The sequence below is a fragment of the Sparus aurata genome, chromosome 16 (genome assembly GCF_900880675.1).
Source record: "Sparus aurata chromosome 16, fSpaAur1.1, whole genome shotgun sequence".
Taxonomy (NCBI): domain Eukaryota; kingdom Metazoa; phylum Chordata; class Actinopteri; order Spariformes; family Sparidae; genus Sparus; species Sparus aurata.
Window position 1 is genome coordinate 19,122,403 of NC_044202.1, and position 15,377 is coordinate 19,137,779.

The 15,377-nt window shown below is 43.0% G+C and overlaps 2 protein-coding genes across 4 annotated transcripts; one reads left to right on the plus strand and one right to left on the minus strand.

The window, feature by feature from the left end:
* Window positions 1-6,659: 6,659 nt before the first annotated feature.
* On the minus strand, window positions 6,660-8,838 carry LOC115566114 (kazal-type serine protease inhibitor domain-containing protein 1-like). The gene is made up of 5 exons (XM_030391837.1): window positions 8,833-8,838; window positions 8,361-8,751; window positions 8,055-8,215; window positions 6,979-7,126; window positions 6,660-6,883 (listed from the first exon to the last, which is right to left on the minus strand). The coding sequence occupies exons 1-5, from the start codon at window positions 8,836-8,838 to the stop codon at window positions 6,795-6,797; spliced, it is 795 nt and encodes a 264-aa protein (XP_030247697.1). The 3' UTR covers window positions 6,660-6,794.
* A 1,913-nt stretch (window positions 8,839-10,751) lies between these two features.
* Window positions 10,752-15,218, plus strand: gale (UDP-galactose-4-epimerase). Of its 3 annotated transcripts, none has more exons than XM_030391304.1 (11): window positions 10,752-10,927; window positions 11,704-11,832; window positions 11,998-12,113; window positions 12,792-12,905; window positions 13,188-13,364; window positions 13,456-13,569; window positions 13,667-13,733; window positions 13,873-13,958; window positions 14,102-14,179; window positions 14,414-14,528; window positions 14,828-15,218. In XM_030391304.1, exons 2-11 carry the CDS (start codon window positions 11,712-11,714, stop codon window positions 14,890-14,892), a joined length of 1,053 nt encoding a protein of 350 aa, XP_030247164.1. In that variant the 5' UTR covers window positions 10,752-10,927; window positions 11,704-11,711; the 3' UTR covers window positions 14,893-15,218. The 3 variants fall into 3 exon arrangements, with proteins under 3 accessions (XP_030247164.1, XP_030247166.1, XP_030247167.1); XM_030391306.1 differs by having other exon boundaries at window positions 10,774-10,927; window positions 12,001-12,113; XM_030391307.1 differs by having other exon boundaries at window positions 10,774-10,927; window positions 12,004-12,113.
* The last annotated feature ends 159 nt before the right edge of the window (window positions 15,219-15,377 follow it).

Below are 15,377 nucleotides of genomic sequence, written 5' to 3' on the forward strand. Positions count from 1 at the left end.
GAAAGATTTCACTCAAATTAATTAAGCACTAATTATGCGGTGGGAGTTGGGAGCAGTTTGCATAATGAGCTCTATCAAAAGAGATCAGTCATGGAGAGGAGCTGTAGAGTTTCTATACAGCCTTCAAATGATACACAGACACCACTGCACGGCATGAAGAGGGCTGCCACAGAAGTGGGAAGAGGGTTAAAGCACTTCGAGGCTTGAGTCGTGAGGTTGAGGAGTGTTTTGTTTGGGTTGTCAACATGCTGCGAGCCGGAAGCCTCCTCACTTGGCATGTTTTGTGCCACAAATGTAGATTGTTTCATGCTCACTTAAAGATATTACCTCTGTCCTGGGGCTGTGTGTGTGTATCTTTTTTTTCCCCCTCTCGGCTTAAGAATCAGATAATGAATTCCCTGCTCCAGCAAAAGGCATTAAGGACAAAATGTCCCTTTAAATTCGGGCTAATCACAAACAACCTGCATCCATACTCCAGGGAGCTTTAAAGACCCTAATCACCTCTCGCTCCACTTCTTGCGGTGTTCAGTTATTGTTGATCAGGGACTATACTGTGGCTATCTATTGAGACAATGGGAATAAGGATTGAACAGACAGAAATCTCTATGTCTCAATCGTCTGTTTAATCACAGCCACTGTGTAGTGTATGGAGTTACTTGAACTGATTTGTGCCACAGCAGCAGCAATCATGCATAGTCTAATCAGGGCGCACAGCCCGGTACTGCCCTTCAAGGTCTCCGAGTGGAATTACAAAGACTATGATTAGTTAATCAAATGAAGAACCCAATGTCCTTTCTTTATTTGTGTATACACCTTATCTAAATGGAAATTGTATAGCTGAGGCACTTCCAGAAGGACACATCTACATGTGAATGATCCTCCTTGAGCCCTTTGCAGTGAATGCAGAATAAGATCTTTCACTCCCAATCATCGTGTTATGGCATCGTGGAGACTTTTACATGTCTGAATGATATTTGTTGTCAATGCTCATGTGAATGATGCAATCACTTAGACTGTTGTGAAGTAAATCAGGAAGCACTAGACAGCAACTCTTCAAATACGCATGATGATGTGAGGCACAATGTCAAGATTTGATCATTTTCAGAGCGTAGAAAGAAGGAAAGCAGTAAGGCGTTGGAAGTAAGACGGCGTTATAGTGAATAAATAAATACAATCAAATGTACAGAAGGTCACCATACATGTATCAGGGTGTAAGAGATGTTTTTTTCTTCCTGTGTCTTTAAGTGGCTCCATATGTAATATATGTAGGTCCTACATTATGACACTTATGCCATCCCTAAACACTTAGCAAATAAGCCTAGTTCACCGAGGTTAATCATGTTAATTTATAATTTAATTCCTAAGCAGTTTCCCCACATAGACTTTATCTAAATAACCTTAAAAGGAAGGTTCACCTCCAAATCAAAAATACACATATATTTTCCTCTTACCTGTAGATTGTTGTGGAGTGAGTTTCAGAGTTTTGGAGATTTCAGCTGGAGTGATGTCTGCTAGCTCTTAAATATAATGGAACTAGATTGCACTCAGCTTGTGGTGCTCAACGCACCAAAAACAAAAAAAAGATGAAAGAAAATATAACTCAACACCAATGTGTCTTTGCAGAAATGATTACCTAGTTACTCACAATAATCAACAAACCTTGTTGTCAGTTTCATGTGGGAAATATTTTCCATCTGTTTCACTGTGCAGAAGGAAGCGTGCAACTGCAAGAGTGCATGGACGAGGGGTTATTTAATTTTACACAGAAAAGAGTGCGATGATTACATATCACACGTGCACAAGCACAAGCCTCTCGTCCGGGAGTAGATACACACTTCCTTCTGCGCGTTCATATGATTGTGGTCTAGAAAGACAAGGAGCTTCAGCTGACGGTTAACATTAGAGGGTTGGCTAGCTAACAGTTAGCTTGCTACAAAATTGTTATTTGATGGACATCTAGCTGACACGTTGGGCATCATCTGATTCATGCACGTGCCTAAAATTGAAATGCTCATGCTAAAGAAGCAGACTGGTTTTGGTGCAGAGATGTCTGAATAAAAAAAGAGTGCTGTCATCTTGGGTTAGCCAAAATTAGATTATCACACTGCCCTGGCAGTGCTCTGCGAAATGGCTCCCCATTCCAGTAGACCATAAACATAAAAAGTTCTATTTTCTGGACAAATCTATTTTGTGGCAAGAGGTTTCATTTATGGGACGGATCACTCTAAATGTTTGATGAGCGGCAGAAAACAACACAGAGATGCTCCATAAGGCAAATTTTACATCAAGAAAATGCAAGATGTACATTAAGATAGATTTAAATTTTGTCATAATGTTTTTTGTTTAGTTTTTTGTTGTTGCATCAAAGCGAACCTTTCTCTACCACGCGTCCTTCTGTCAGACATGCTGTCAGACATTGTGACTGTTGTTCCTAAAGAGAAAAGAATTTTCCTCTATTGCATTGTGATAACTTCCTTCCAGGGGCGGCAGACTTGACCTGCTCACTCCTCCTAGAATCACCTCCATTATTTGTCAGTGACAGCAGCCCTTTGGATTAGTGGGGGCCTCCATGAAAGGTACAGGGTCGTGGATGTCCCAATCCATCTCTGTCTCCGAAGCGATTGATTGTGATTCAGTGCGTGGGGCAGGAGTTGGTGGGGTTCCATTCTGATGAGCGATAGGTGGGAACCCTTTGACACCCAGCACATGGCAAGCAGAGGCAGGGCTCTGAAGAGGGGTCAGAGGCAGCTGGTGGGGGTAACTGGGGTGTTGGATGGAGGAAATGGGGGAGTTGCATTGATCACAAGATAGAAGGTGTCAGAGATCCAGGACAAAGCCCCCCAACAAACCGCCCAAGTCTATCACTTAGCCCATCCATCACCCGTCCAGCTTTGTGGTTAGCATAACGGTTGCTAGCTAATCGTTTCATCATCAGGGATAATAGAGATGACAGTGAATACAGAGTAGCTATGCCATATAGAGTGGCTCAATGCCAGCTGGTTGAAATGAGTAGATAATCCTGACTGAAATATGAATGATGCTAATACCTCAAATAGAGCTTTGCATTAGAGGTTTAGCTCCAGGAGGTGCAGGCTAAGGGACGTTTGTTTGAACATCAGTTAATGGTTACACATGAGCGTACGATGGAGTTGGCTGGATGCTCTGATCAGCTTCCTTTATTTTTTAATTCCGAATGAAACTAGCATGAATCTGAGGGGATTCCCCCCATATTGTGCTCTGAGGAAACTCGGAGGAGATAAACGCCCTGATTAGGAGAATCAAAACTTGTCTAGTGTGAAGAAGATATGCTTGATTTCCTGTCAGCTGCTCTAATTTCCCAGTTCTCCTCTAAAAATCACAAGACTTCAGATATGAATAATAAACGATATCTAACTGGAAATCAGAGGGTGATGGTTTATAGTTAGAAAATAATGTAATCTTTAAATCTCAATACTCAGGAGCAGAGTTCAGAGAGAGTACTCTACCCAGTTCAGCTCTGGTGTTAGATGCAGGCTGTCCTTGGAAGGATGTTAAGCCTGGACTCAGCCTCGCATCAGTGGGCTGCTCGGGCAGCTTAACTCCTTAATCAACCTGCGAGGCCTCCTTCGGGCCAGATCTTAAAATTAGAAGACGGGTTATCTGTGGAATTTTGTGGAAATATGATGTGTAATGAAGTACTTCTTTCACAACAAAAGCTGTTTTTTTAAATTTATTTTAAATCATACAAAATAAAGTCTGTTATGAATTCTACATGCAACATCACTATTGTGAGGGTGTGCAGTGACTAAAGGCTGGCATATTGTCAATCACAGGAAGTTGTGTCAGCCAGGTGAATGTGTAGGCAGTAACCTGATCTGTTGTTGACAGAACAGGGACAGGTGCTCCAGTCAAACTAATCCATACATGCATGCTAGAGTCTGGGTCATCCATTAAGGCAGATTGATTCAAAGCTTTAAAAGACCTCAACAATCCCAGGCCTGGCCTTACCACTGCTGTTGCCATGATAATTGCAGTAATGCAAGTTGGCCCGCATTTGAAAAGGAAAGGAATTTTCAATGTTTGCCCAACTAATGCTGGAAACATTTTGTCACACAAGGGACGAGGGAACATCTCTGGAAATGATGTCTGAACTTTATGAAGTGGACATTAAATAGCCGGGCAGTTTGACATCTGAAAATTTTAGCTACACAAAAAAGAAACTTTATTTATCTAAAAAGATATTCAGTGTGTGGGGTTCAGGGAGGTTTGACAGTAGTGGGTATTGAGAGGATATGTGTGGGGACATTTCACATTATAGCTTTTTGTAAAAAAAACATATAAACTGGAATTCACCTTGATTAATTTATTATCAAACCCACTCCCACAAGGCCCCAAATGCCAAATAAAGGTTTACAGGCAGAGGCCAGACATCTGCTGCTCTCGGATTGGTTGACAAGCCAGCAGTAGTCTCACCTGTTATCCACAGCCCAGTGCATGGTAAACACCCTCAGTCAGAGCTGCGGGGAGAAGGAGCCCATCTGGCCAGCAGCATTAACAACCAGCTCTTTAACAATGGCTTCCAGGAAAAGGAGAAGGGCACAACAGGCTATATCAGCCAATAAAAACAGGCTATGCATGACATTTAGCGCCTGATGTGGGGCTTAGCTGCATACAGGTTACCTACTGTCCGCAGCAGCCCCTGGCAATAAAACAAAAGGCAATCTCACAGAGCGGAGGGGATACTGTGTGTAAAGCTGCCCTGCTTCTGCTCTTGATCTCATAATTTGTGTGTAAAGATGCAGACAGAGCGTTAAGTTAGAGAGCGTGCAGGGAGTCGTCTCCAGGATGCTTTCATATAAACATGAGGCAAATAAATGGGCAGTGTCTTTAGTTATGCAAACACTGTTATCCTCAGCTCTTCATCCCGAGCAGGCAGCACAATGACAGCTAATTTTCTTTTGTGGAGATTAGCTTTTTTTGTGAGGGGTGTAAATAAGAGAAATGGGAGAGCAGTGTTCAAAGATGTAGCTGTCAAAGTAAAAGCGCAGTCGCTGGAGAGCAGTGGTTATTTGACCAAACAGTGCCACCTTGTGCTCAGTAGTTTCACTCAGAATGCCGGAATATGGAAGAAAGAAAAACAGATAGTCATAATTCCCACCAAAATAACAACTTATCTGTTGTTAATTTGACTATTTAATAGATAGTGTGCATTTGAGCCATTTTCTAACTATCTTCCTAGTTTTGCTCACTTTTCACTGTTCTAATGAGGCTTTCTGTGGAGCAATATAGCCTTCATCCACAAATGGACTCTTGGTTTGAAACAGGGGCAACTCTGGCTTATTAGATATTTGATGGGGCGCTATTTTTACAACAGCATCCACTTAGCATGCAAAGGATGGAGACAAAGTCTCTAAATGAGATCTAGGGAATACAAAGAGGGAAGTGAAGACAGAAAGGTTCGGAATGGAGTTAGAACAGCAAGCAATGGGCTCTCTACAGCTGCTGGCACTAATGAGGATAATTACCCCAGTAATAACATTAGCCTATCTGAGGGAATGGAGGGGAAGGACAAGTGACTGTGTTTGTGTGTGGGGGTGGGTATGTGAGCGTGTGTGCGTGCGTGTGGTTGCTGCATGTGTGTGTGTGTGTGTGCACGCATGGCAGTGCGTGTGCCTTTCCTTCTATCTCACTCGCAGTCTCTCCCTCATTCCCTGAATCTCAATATCTCTTTGTTAGCCCACAATAATTGTATTTGGGCCTCATATCCGCCATATCAGATTCGAGTTTGTACAAGGTAATTAGCAGGGGAAGGGAAGCCTCCACACCAGGAGGACAAATGCCCCCATGACATCATTCTGGCTCCACTCGGGAGGGGAAGCTTTTTTCTTTCTCTCTTTCCCTCTCTCCTTCTTCCTCCTCTTCATCTTTCTTGTCATTCAGCTGTCAAAAAAAAGGAACACTGAATAGGGGCAAAGAATGTGGCGGCGGGCGAAAGTTGATGACATTGAAAAAGGAGGAGGGCTGGGATTAAGAAGATAAAGAAATGAAGAGGAGAAGGAGAGATAAAGGAGAGAAAGGGGTGGAAAGTGATTTGGGATGAGATGGAGGGCTGTGTTTTTCGCCGCAGGCCCGTAATCTCCAATCAGCTTTGACTAACAGACTGCAGGGGAAAGTTCCTCGCTGTTAATGCAGCTTGCCATTCAGAAAGGAGCTGGTGTATCCAGCTGGGAGTCGGGGGATGAGGGGAGGATTAACTGGCACTCAGGTGGAGAGAGATGAAGAGAATCAGACGGGGACCCTGCGGATGGTCACACCCCTCCTCTGCTCCATCCATCAGTCAGTGAACAAATGTACAGTAGTCTGTGTTTTCTGGATGGAGTGATGAGAGCAGGAGGGTGGGCTTGATCCCTTTACTTTAGGGGTGACTCGTATGTGTGTTTCTAATTATAATTTGTGGCATTTATTTCAATTAACTGTTGTAAAGACGAGTCGACAGCTTCCCTTGTTATTGAGCTTTTGGTGGCTTTACGGTTTGTAATGAGCAGCCATGGCCAAGAGGAGGAATATACCGATGTTCAAGGAGTTATTGTTATTATTCAGTTGATATGATTATGCAAATTTACTCCTTAACAAGAATGATTTATCTGTGTGCCATGGTACAGTAAGAGGGTAAATAAAAGCATAAAATGTTTATTGTGATGAAAAGTGTACAACTGTTGCAATGTAAAAAATGTAAGCTGATCCCCTATGTTAGTATAAACTTATTTTTCCTTCCTTGTTGTCTGGTCATATAAACTGCCTTAAATGAATCCAAGCTAATCTCCAGATACCAGCTGTCCATCACTGCCTTCTTCCAGATGATCAAAGCGCTCCGTTTTCTGCTCAGCGAGGCCTTCCGTCTCCACTGGAGAACAGATAAGAAACTTTCGTGTGAGAATACACAGTATCTTTCAGCAACTTCAGCTGTTGATTGAGATGAGCAGGAGCCCAAAGACTCACCCTGTGTCAACACCGTGAGCTGTGCTGATGCAGATGTTTCTCCAAAGGAATTGTGGGAGATGCAAGAGTAGATCCCTGTGTCAGAGACGTGGAGGCCCTGTATCTGAAGCCAGGTGGAGACAGTGAAGCGCTGGGGACCGCCTCGAGCCTGAAAATAAGGGCTGGAATAAACCTCAACAGGTAAGGTATAAATGTGTATAGGATGTATGAGAAGGCAATTTAGCAACATAAATCATTACATTATTGATGATACACTAGCACCAGTATTGACAGCCTGTCTTCTGTAATATTTTTAATTGAGGAATACAATCGTGAACTGTTTTGTTTTTTGCCAGTTGAGCAATTAGCAATTACATGACTGTCTACAAGTGAATGATGGCACAAGAACACATTGCTGTGTGGGTGTTTAAAAGGAAACTCATTTCCTTTTTGTTTACCCCTGTTTCATCTCTGTTGTGAAAACAAATGGTAAAGAAGAATCACTTTGTATGATTCTATTTTACCTTTTGAATACTTGTTCCGTCATTCCTAACACAGAACCCCTTGTGATTCTCACATATAAATGTCCACCATCTGAAATCTGAAAAGTTTAAAGGGGTACTCCAGGGATTTAGTATTGCACTCCTACAAAGTTGGGGTTCTCACAAAAGACAGATTAAAAACAGAATGGTCAGAATTGGACCACCAGAGGCTGAGACTGATTTTTAGTTCCTTGTCCGCAGCTCTAAAAACCCTGAATCCAACATTTCCCATAATGCAACTTAGTATTTTCTTTTATGAGATCACAAGGGCGTTTCTTTTACTTTGGAAAGCTCACTCACAGCCACAAAGGATGTTATACAACAGTTTTCACAGGCTTAGTAGCACTCCTCATGATAAGAAGTAACTGAATTTGATGTGTAAAATCAGGTGAATGTCCCTTTAATCCTAAACATCTCTATCTATTGAGCTAACTTGGACGAGAGCCCTACGAAATCCAGAAAAATGAAGTGATCCAAAATGACAAAGTTTAATCAAAAGCATACACTATTTATGCAAATTTCAATTATGCATAATAACTAAGGCTCATATCAAACCTGGACAGAGATGTGAGGATCATCTCCTGGCAGGAAGTTGTCACTCCCTGTCTTCCTCCAGCTGAGGTTTGGAAGAGGATAGGCGGAGGCCTCACAGCTAAACACGATGTCATTCCCAGTGTAGTTGGACAGGTTTCTAGGAACTTGAACGATGCGGGGAGCTGCAGCAAAAGAAAAGGAGTACCCCAAGGTTCAATACCAGTACCCCTAAAATGTTCCCTATCAAGACAACTATACACAAGCACTGAAATCTTCAAACGATGAACTTTCCTAGGCTAATTACAAGTAATAAAGGAGAGCAGTAACCAGAGTTGCAAGGTCCTCTTCCAGTGAGTTTGATGGTTGTGTTGCTGCGGCTGCCAGCCTCTCTCATCTGGCAAACATTTTGGTAGGTCCATCCATCTGAGCCACATACAGGGCCCTTTTCCTGACAAACACATGTAGGCTCTGGCTCTGCCTTGTGTCTCCCCTTTGGCATTTTCCTCCGACAGAACAGGCCCTCTCCACAATTGCCATAGAACTTCTGTGCTCCATCTGGGTCACACTGCTGCCCCTCCACATTAGCGCACTGTTCACAGCATCCACAGTTGTCCTGCACCCGACCTGCCGGACACTCGCCAGGGACTGGGGGGCAGAGGTGCTGGATGCACTCCCTGCAGCCCTCGCCTTCTTCCCACAACCGCAACCAACCACGATGCTGGGGTGGCAACCCAAGGGAAGTGTAGAGCCATACACTGAATATACAGACACACAGGCAAAGCTGAGTCATGCTGCTGACCTGCATCGGCATACAAAGTCAGAAATAAAAAATCTTCCTGATGTAGTCCTGGTTGTCTGCTGTTCTCTGACAGTCAAAAAGTCACATGCTGTTCCTCCTGTCTCCTTTCCTCTGTCCTCTTCAGATCGGTCAGATTGGTTTTTCGTTCTTATTACCATGTACCCCTGCTGAATTATTTTGCCATTTTGTTTTCCCTCTTGAGATTTCTTCATCAGCTCCAAGTCCTATCTAACAAAGAGACGGCATTTGCAGAGAATGAAGTGGGCAAAACTTCTCTCATCTCCCTTCATCTCTAAGGTATCCAACAGCGTCTCATCTTTCTTTCCTCCCAATTCAGCTGCCTTTCTTCATGTGCCAGTGTCTCTGGGCAGGGCAGGAATGGCAAACAGGCTTCAGAAATGGCACAGGATATCAAAGAATCCTGCAAAATCTGCACATCATAGAATCGCATGGGAAACCAACAACTGTTCGTATGAACATTAATATCCCAGTATATATTCAACAAGTATTCTTTAGCATACAAGGATCTGAACATAAAAGAAAATGCATTTCTGTCTTGGAAGCTCTCTATCTAGTGGAGTAGCGTGAAATTCCTGATGATTTCATAGTGATGTGTGTATTGAGTGTGGGAAGGGAAGGAAATCATTTAAAGACAAAATAAGGTATGAGGTAACTTTTTCTCCAACTAACAAATGAAGTCTTCGAGCTTTATGTTTGTCTGTGTGTCAGCGTGTGTGTCTTTCATTGTAATAACTCTATTCTTACCTCAGTCTCGGAGTACTGAAACTGGATCCTTTTTCCACCATCAACTAATTAAGCCAATAATGCTAATGATTTCCATCTAAGATAATACTTTCTGTGTACCTGCTTCTCTAGATATTGTTCACATTGAAAGTTGCAGTGCTAGAATACTGTTTATGGGTCAAGTCAGGAAAACTGTAAGCCTTGAACTTTACACAGCAGCTTCACTGATTAAGGAATTGAAATGGTGGATTTTGCTTATTATTCTATATTTGCTTGTTTTTCTTTCAAATTTGATGCTAGTTTCAAACTTGTATTTGTCATATAGGCCTACTCTCTATATTGTGAAGTGAATTGCTTAATGATATAATGATAACATTTTATAAATATTGCAATTTGGATCCAGAACTTTCATCATACTCATAAAACACTTGTATACTGTTAACATGCTTTTGTGTGTGTCCATAAAGTCCTGTGTTGGCTGTTAGTCTGTTCACCTGCCACTGTGACAGATGTGACTTTAATTATTGATCTGAGGAGGGTTCGGGAGAGGTTTAGTGAAAGTTGTTTTTTTTTTGTTTTTTTTGCCTATCTGCTGGATAACATGCATCACAAATAAGATCACACTTCCTATCGACTGGCTGAATTGGACCTGATGGTATACACCAACATAAAAATATTTCATGTATTTTACTGTATAGAGCCTACTGCCTGTAAAAGCTCTGGATGTCCTTTTTCGGTAACGTGGCACTTTTCATTTGCCATCCGGTAAACTCTGAGTGAGACGACACAAAGGTGTATACACAGCACAGTCACCTCTCTGTTTGACTGACCAGGGGCGTGGTTTTATTGGAGCGCTGTCTGACGTCACGGCATGTGAGGCGCTCACGTACTACGGCGGAGACTTCACAGGCGACATGAAGACAGCGATAATGCAAAGAGTGAATCCGTCTATACTTCAACTTAAACACTGAAATCTGCGTTATGACAGGATTAACGCGAGTTCATCGGTTGTTCTAGTCATCATACAAGGTGTGTTCATCACTCAAAATCGGTTTACTGCGCTCGCAGTTCAAGCTAAAGTAAATTAAACGTTGGGTGGCGCAAGTTTAGGAGTGTTTATGCTTTTATTTTGAAAGAAGACGCACGGGAAGTCTCGCGCCAAGCATTTACTTGACTGACTCTATTCCACGTTCACAGGAAGTGAAGAAATGTCCAACAGAGAGAGGGGAAACTTCGCTGGACGAACTGACAGATAAACCTTCATTCAGTCCTTAAACACTCTGCTTTCCCTGACCTGGTTTATCCAGAGACTCGGCCGCGAGCGACTGTTGACGCGGTATCAGGAGCTTTAGTAAGTCTTTCCACTGACACCCGCAATCATTCAATAACGATGTGGTCTTATTTTGACAGTGTGTCAAAGAAGTTGCTCTCAGGGTTAACGTTAGGCTTTGGTCTCGTCTTGATTATAATCTGGCAAAGATGCAGCGAGTACACAATAAAAATCCTACTTAAAAACTGGAATTTCTGATCAAGACCATTATGAATCAGTTTGTCTTTGTTGTATAGTCTTATGTCGAGAGCCAAGAATACAAGAGAGACGTCATTAAAAGCTGTAAAAGGGAGCGTTAAGGACGTAGCCTGAATGAGTGTATGCTGTATAGCAAACTATGTTCTCAGTCAGCATTCAATAGTGGCATGTGCCGCGTTCAGGGCTTTAATTTTGAATGGAAATGAGTCATAAAACGTTTATAATGCAATGTACTGGTAGGTTTCAGCTTATTATAAACTGTAAAGACTCAAGTACGCACCCTCAAAATATGTTGATGGTTGGCAAGACTGAACGGTATTTAGTCTTGAATACACTATAATTGTTCCATGAGGTTAAACTGGTTAAGGCTTGTGCCCGCTGACGTGGACAATAGTGGGCGGGTCCCATACCTGTCCAGTGGGCCTACGAGTTCAGGTGTGCTTACAGGTGCTCAGACGAATAGGATTTCCTGTTTCTCAAGAGTGTGTTCTCAGGTTATAATTAAGGATCACAGTGTGGCAGCTGAGATAATATGACCACAATAGGATTGTGGAAGGCGGGTTGATTGCATGTACTACACTGTGTGTTGTGTTTGCCAGGTCCAAGAATGGCAGAGAAGGTGCTGGTCACAGGTGGAGGGGGCTACATTGGGAGCCACTGTGTGGTGGAGCTCATTGAAGCAGGTTACGAGCCCATCGTGGTCGATAACTTCAGCAATGCCGTAAGAGGTAAGCTCCCTGACTGGAGACACAGGCTGATGAGTAACTTGATACGTCATCATAAACTTGGCTGTTCCAAGTGTTTGTTTTGTGTGGTGACGCTCAATTTGTGTGTGTGTGTGTGTGTCTGTGTGTCTGTGTGTCTGTACGTGCTACTTCCTTCGGTAAATGGAGGAGAAGGAGACGTGCCAGAGAGCATACGCAGGATAGAGAAGCTGCTGGACACCAACATTGAGTTTCACGAACTCGATCTTTTGGACAAACCTGGCTTGGAGAATGTCTTCAAAAAGGTAAGAGAGTCAGTTGATTTTCTGAAATTAATAGTATTGAATACATGCAAGTGGAGGGGCGGCTGTGGCTCAGTGGGTAGAGCTGAGGACTAGTGACCGGAAGGTCACTGGTTCAAATCCCTGGCTCCCCTGGGCGGGACTGAGCTACAAGCCGAAGCATCCTTGAGCAAGATGCTGAACCCCAACACTGCTCCTGATGTGCAGTTGGCACCTTCGTGGCAGTCACTGCCATCAGTAAGGGCCCTGCGATGAGCTGGCGTCTCATCCAGGGAGTACCCTGGCCTTCGCCCATAGAGCCACTGGATTTGGCCCCAGTATCCCCGCTCCACCTTGAAAAAGGTGGTATAAAAGCGGTAACATCACCCGCGACCCGCATGGATAAAGCGGAAGAAAACGAACGAACGAACGAACATGCAAGTGGACTTCGTCTTTGGTAGATGAAACAATCAGTCTGATTGATACAACAGTCATTTTTGGCAGTAACATAATTCAATACTCAGATTTTAGAGACTGTGTTTCTTTCTTTCTTTTTAAACAAAGAATGTCCCCGCTGGCTACCATACATTCTCAAAAAATACATTGCATTGAAAATGGGTAACGCTGTCAGGGACTGTATCCGAAGTTTTTTCACATGGGTCATACCCATCACACCTGACTTCATACCTACCTGTGTTTCAGCATACTTTCTGCGCAGTGATGCACTTTGCGGGTCTGAAGGCCGTTGGGGAGTCAGTGGAGCAGTCGTTACGCTACTACAGAGTCAACCTCACTGCCTCCTTGAACCTGCTTGAGGTCAGTTTATCATCCGCCGATTAAATCTGCACTTTTCATTCTGGTCATCGCTCTGAACTGATGGTTATTTGCACTAATCTTTGTTCGGTGAGTGTGTGACCGTGTGTGTTCATTTAATTCTAACACTGCACACTGTGTAACTTTTATTGTGTGGAGCTCACCATGTCTGCAGCATTGACACTAACTCCTCAGACTTTTGTGTGCTCGTGCTTTAGACTGCTATTTCATCGGCTGCTGACCGTATGCGTGTGCCGTGTTTGTTTGCATCTGCATGTTTATCAGGTGATGCAGGCTCACAGGGTGCACAATCTGGTCTTCAGCAGTTCAGCCACGGTGTACGGAGACCCTCAGCGCCTTCCTATCGACGAGCAGCACCCCGTTGGCGGCTGCACCAACCCCTATGGCAAAACCAAGTTTTTTATTGAGGAGATGATCAAGGACCACTGTAAAGCAGAGAAGGTATTGATGCGAAGGTGGAAGTGCATTCAGAGATGCAAAGAAACATATGCAGTTTATATGTGATGTTTCATTATTGCCTCTGTGTGAGCAGGACTGGAATGCAGTGCTGCTGCGCTATTTCAACCCAATTGGAGCTCATTGCTCTGGCCAGATTGGAGAGGACCCTCAGGGTATCCCCAACAACCTTCTGCCATATGTCGCCCAGGTACATGGACTGTCTGCCAAAAGAATGTTTAGACAAGAACATGCAATGCATATTCCACTATGTGTTACCTGCTTTGAGTAATTAATCTCCCTCATAGGTTGCCATCGGGAGAAGAAAGTGCCTCAGTGTGTTTGGGAACGACTATGACACCCTTGACGGGACAGGTATTGGATAAGACCTTTAAATGCATTGCTCAGATTTAATTATTTTGGGGAACAGTGCTCTTAACAACAGGAAGACCATCGTATAACGTCTTTATTGAAGTTCAGAACTTTGTAAACAAGGCTTTCTTCGTCTTGCTAGGTGTGCGGGATTATATCCATGTGGTCGATCTGGCAAAAGGACACATAGCAGCTCTGAAGAAGCTGAAGGATGCCTGTGGCTGCAAGGTACGCTTGAGCGATCAAAAGCACATTTTTAACACATTTTTATTATTTTTCTAGTTCACTGGATGTTCACATGATTGAGGTATTTATGGGAGTTCTGGCATTGTGTGCATGTGTCATGTGCATTACTGTGTCTATCGTCATAGGTTTACAACCTGGGAACAGGGAGAGGCTACTCTGTGCTCCAGATGGTGAAAGCCATGGAGAAGGCATCAGGGAGAGAGGTGAGTGACAGAGGTTCTATTTCCTCTCCAACGTAAATTGTCATAGTGGTGTGTCCACCTAAGTGACTTCAGGTAACCATAATATGTTATGTTATTTTGTGGGTTTAAGGATGCCCAAGCTGACAACGACTGTGAACGTGGCCGGCCTCTGACCCACTGAAGCTCTCCGTTGTTAAGGCTAACCCGCCTTTCATTTTGTTTATTCATCATATGAATAATTTGTTCTCTCCATAGATTGCATACAAAGTCGCCCCACGCAGGGAAGGAGACATAGCATCATGTTACGCTGACCCCCGTCTAGCTGAGGCTGAACTGGCCTGGAAGGCCGAATTTGACCTGGAAAGAATGTGTAAGGACAGCCAACCTGCAAAGACTCAAGATTCAAAAACATTGTTGTCCATTAATGCTGGCAATCATTTAAATGTGTCTTTCGTTGGTGCATGGCCCATATAAAAAATTAAGAAAAACATACAGTACATATAAGACATCAGATGCACTTAAAAAGACGACAAATTACATATAGTAAAATCAACATCATGTTTTTTGTGTGTGTGTGTGTGTGTGTGTGTGTGCACAAGAGAGAAAGAGAGAGAGAGAGAAGTATTTTCCCACAATATTCCTAATGATATTTGTTTTACTCTTGTACAGGTGCGGATCTGTGGCGCTGGCAGTCCATGAACCCCACCGGATTTCCCAATGGCACAGCCTCTTGATGCTACCTCATGTTTTTTCCTCTTCTTAATCACTGGGCCAAAGCAAACCATCAACTTCCTCATCTTTGCGTATCACATAAACAAACGAATGAGACCTTCAGGGGAGCTGAATGTTTTATGTTTTATCATGTTTAATTTTCTATGTTGTTCTATACTAACGGTTCTATTTTTTCTCAGATTACCTTTTACATTAGAAGAAAAATTTTAAAAATTATTTCTAGGGGGTTCTGAGTGTTGTTGTTTCAACAATGTGTATTTTCTTCAATAATGTATTGATTTGTGAGCTATAACAATGTCAGAATAAATAAATTTTCTTACAGAGGAAACTGAAGCCTTTATTTCCACTCCATCATGAAAGTGGCCTGATTCAAATAGTTGTGCAGTTTGTTTGAATGATTGTGACAATGTTGGCCACATTGTGAGATTAAATGCTTTATTGAAAGGAACCAATAAGAATGTTGAAGTCAAAGAAACTACAAATGTGA

What these genes read in the sequence shown, in the direction of transcription:
- gale (XM_030391304.1), top strand. Translation starts at nt 11,712, where the DNA reads ATGGCAGAGAAGGTGCTGGTCACAGGTGGAGGGGGCTACATTGGGAGC. An exon ending in CTTCAGCAATGCCGTAAGAG is followed by an intron (nt 11,833 to 11,997) that starts GTAAGCTCCCTG and finishes CGGTAAATGGAG; the next exon opens with GAGAAGGAGACGTGCCAGAG. An exon ending in AGAAGGCATCAGGGAGAGAG is followed by an intron (nt 14,180 to 14,413) that starts GTGAGTGACAGA and finishes TTCTCTCCATAG; the next exon opens with ATTGCATACAAAGTCGCCCC.
- LOC115566114 (XM_030391837.1), bottom strand. An exon ending in AAGAGGACCTTGCAACTCTG is followed by an intron (nt 8,216 to 8,360) that starts GTTACTGCTCTC and finishes CTTTTGCTGCAG; the next exon opens with CTCCCCGCATCGTTCAAGTT. An exon ending in ATCCTCACATCTCTGTCCAG is followed by an intron (nt 7,127 to 8,054) that starts GTTTGATATGAG and finishes CCTTATTTTCAG; the next exon opens with GCTCGAGGCGGTCCCCAGCG.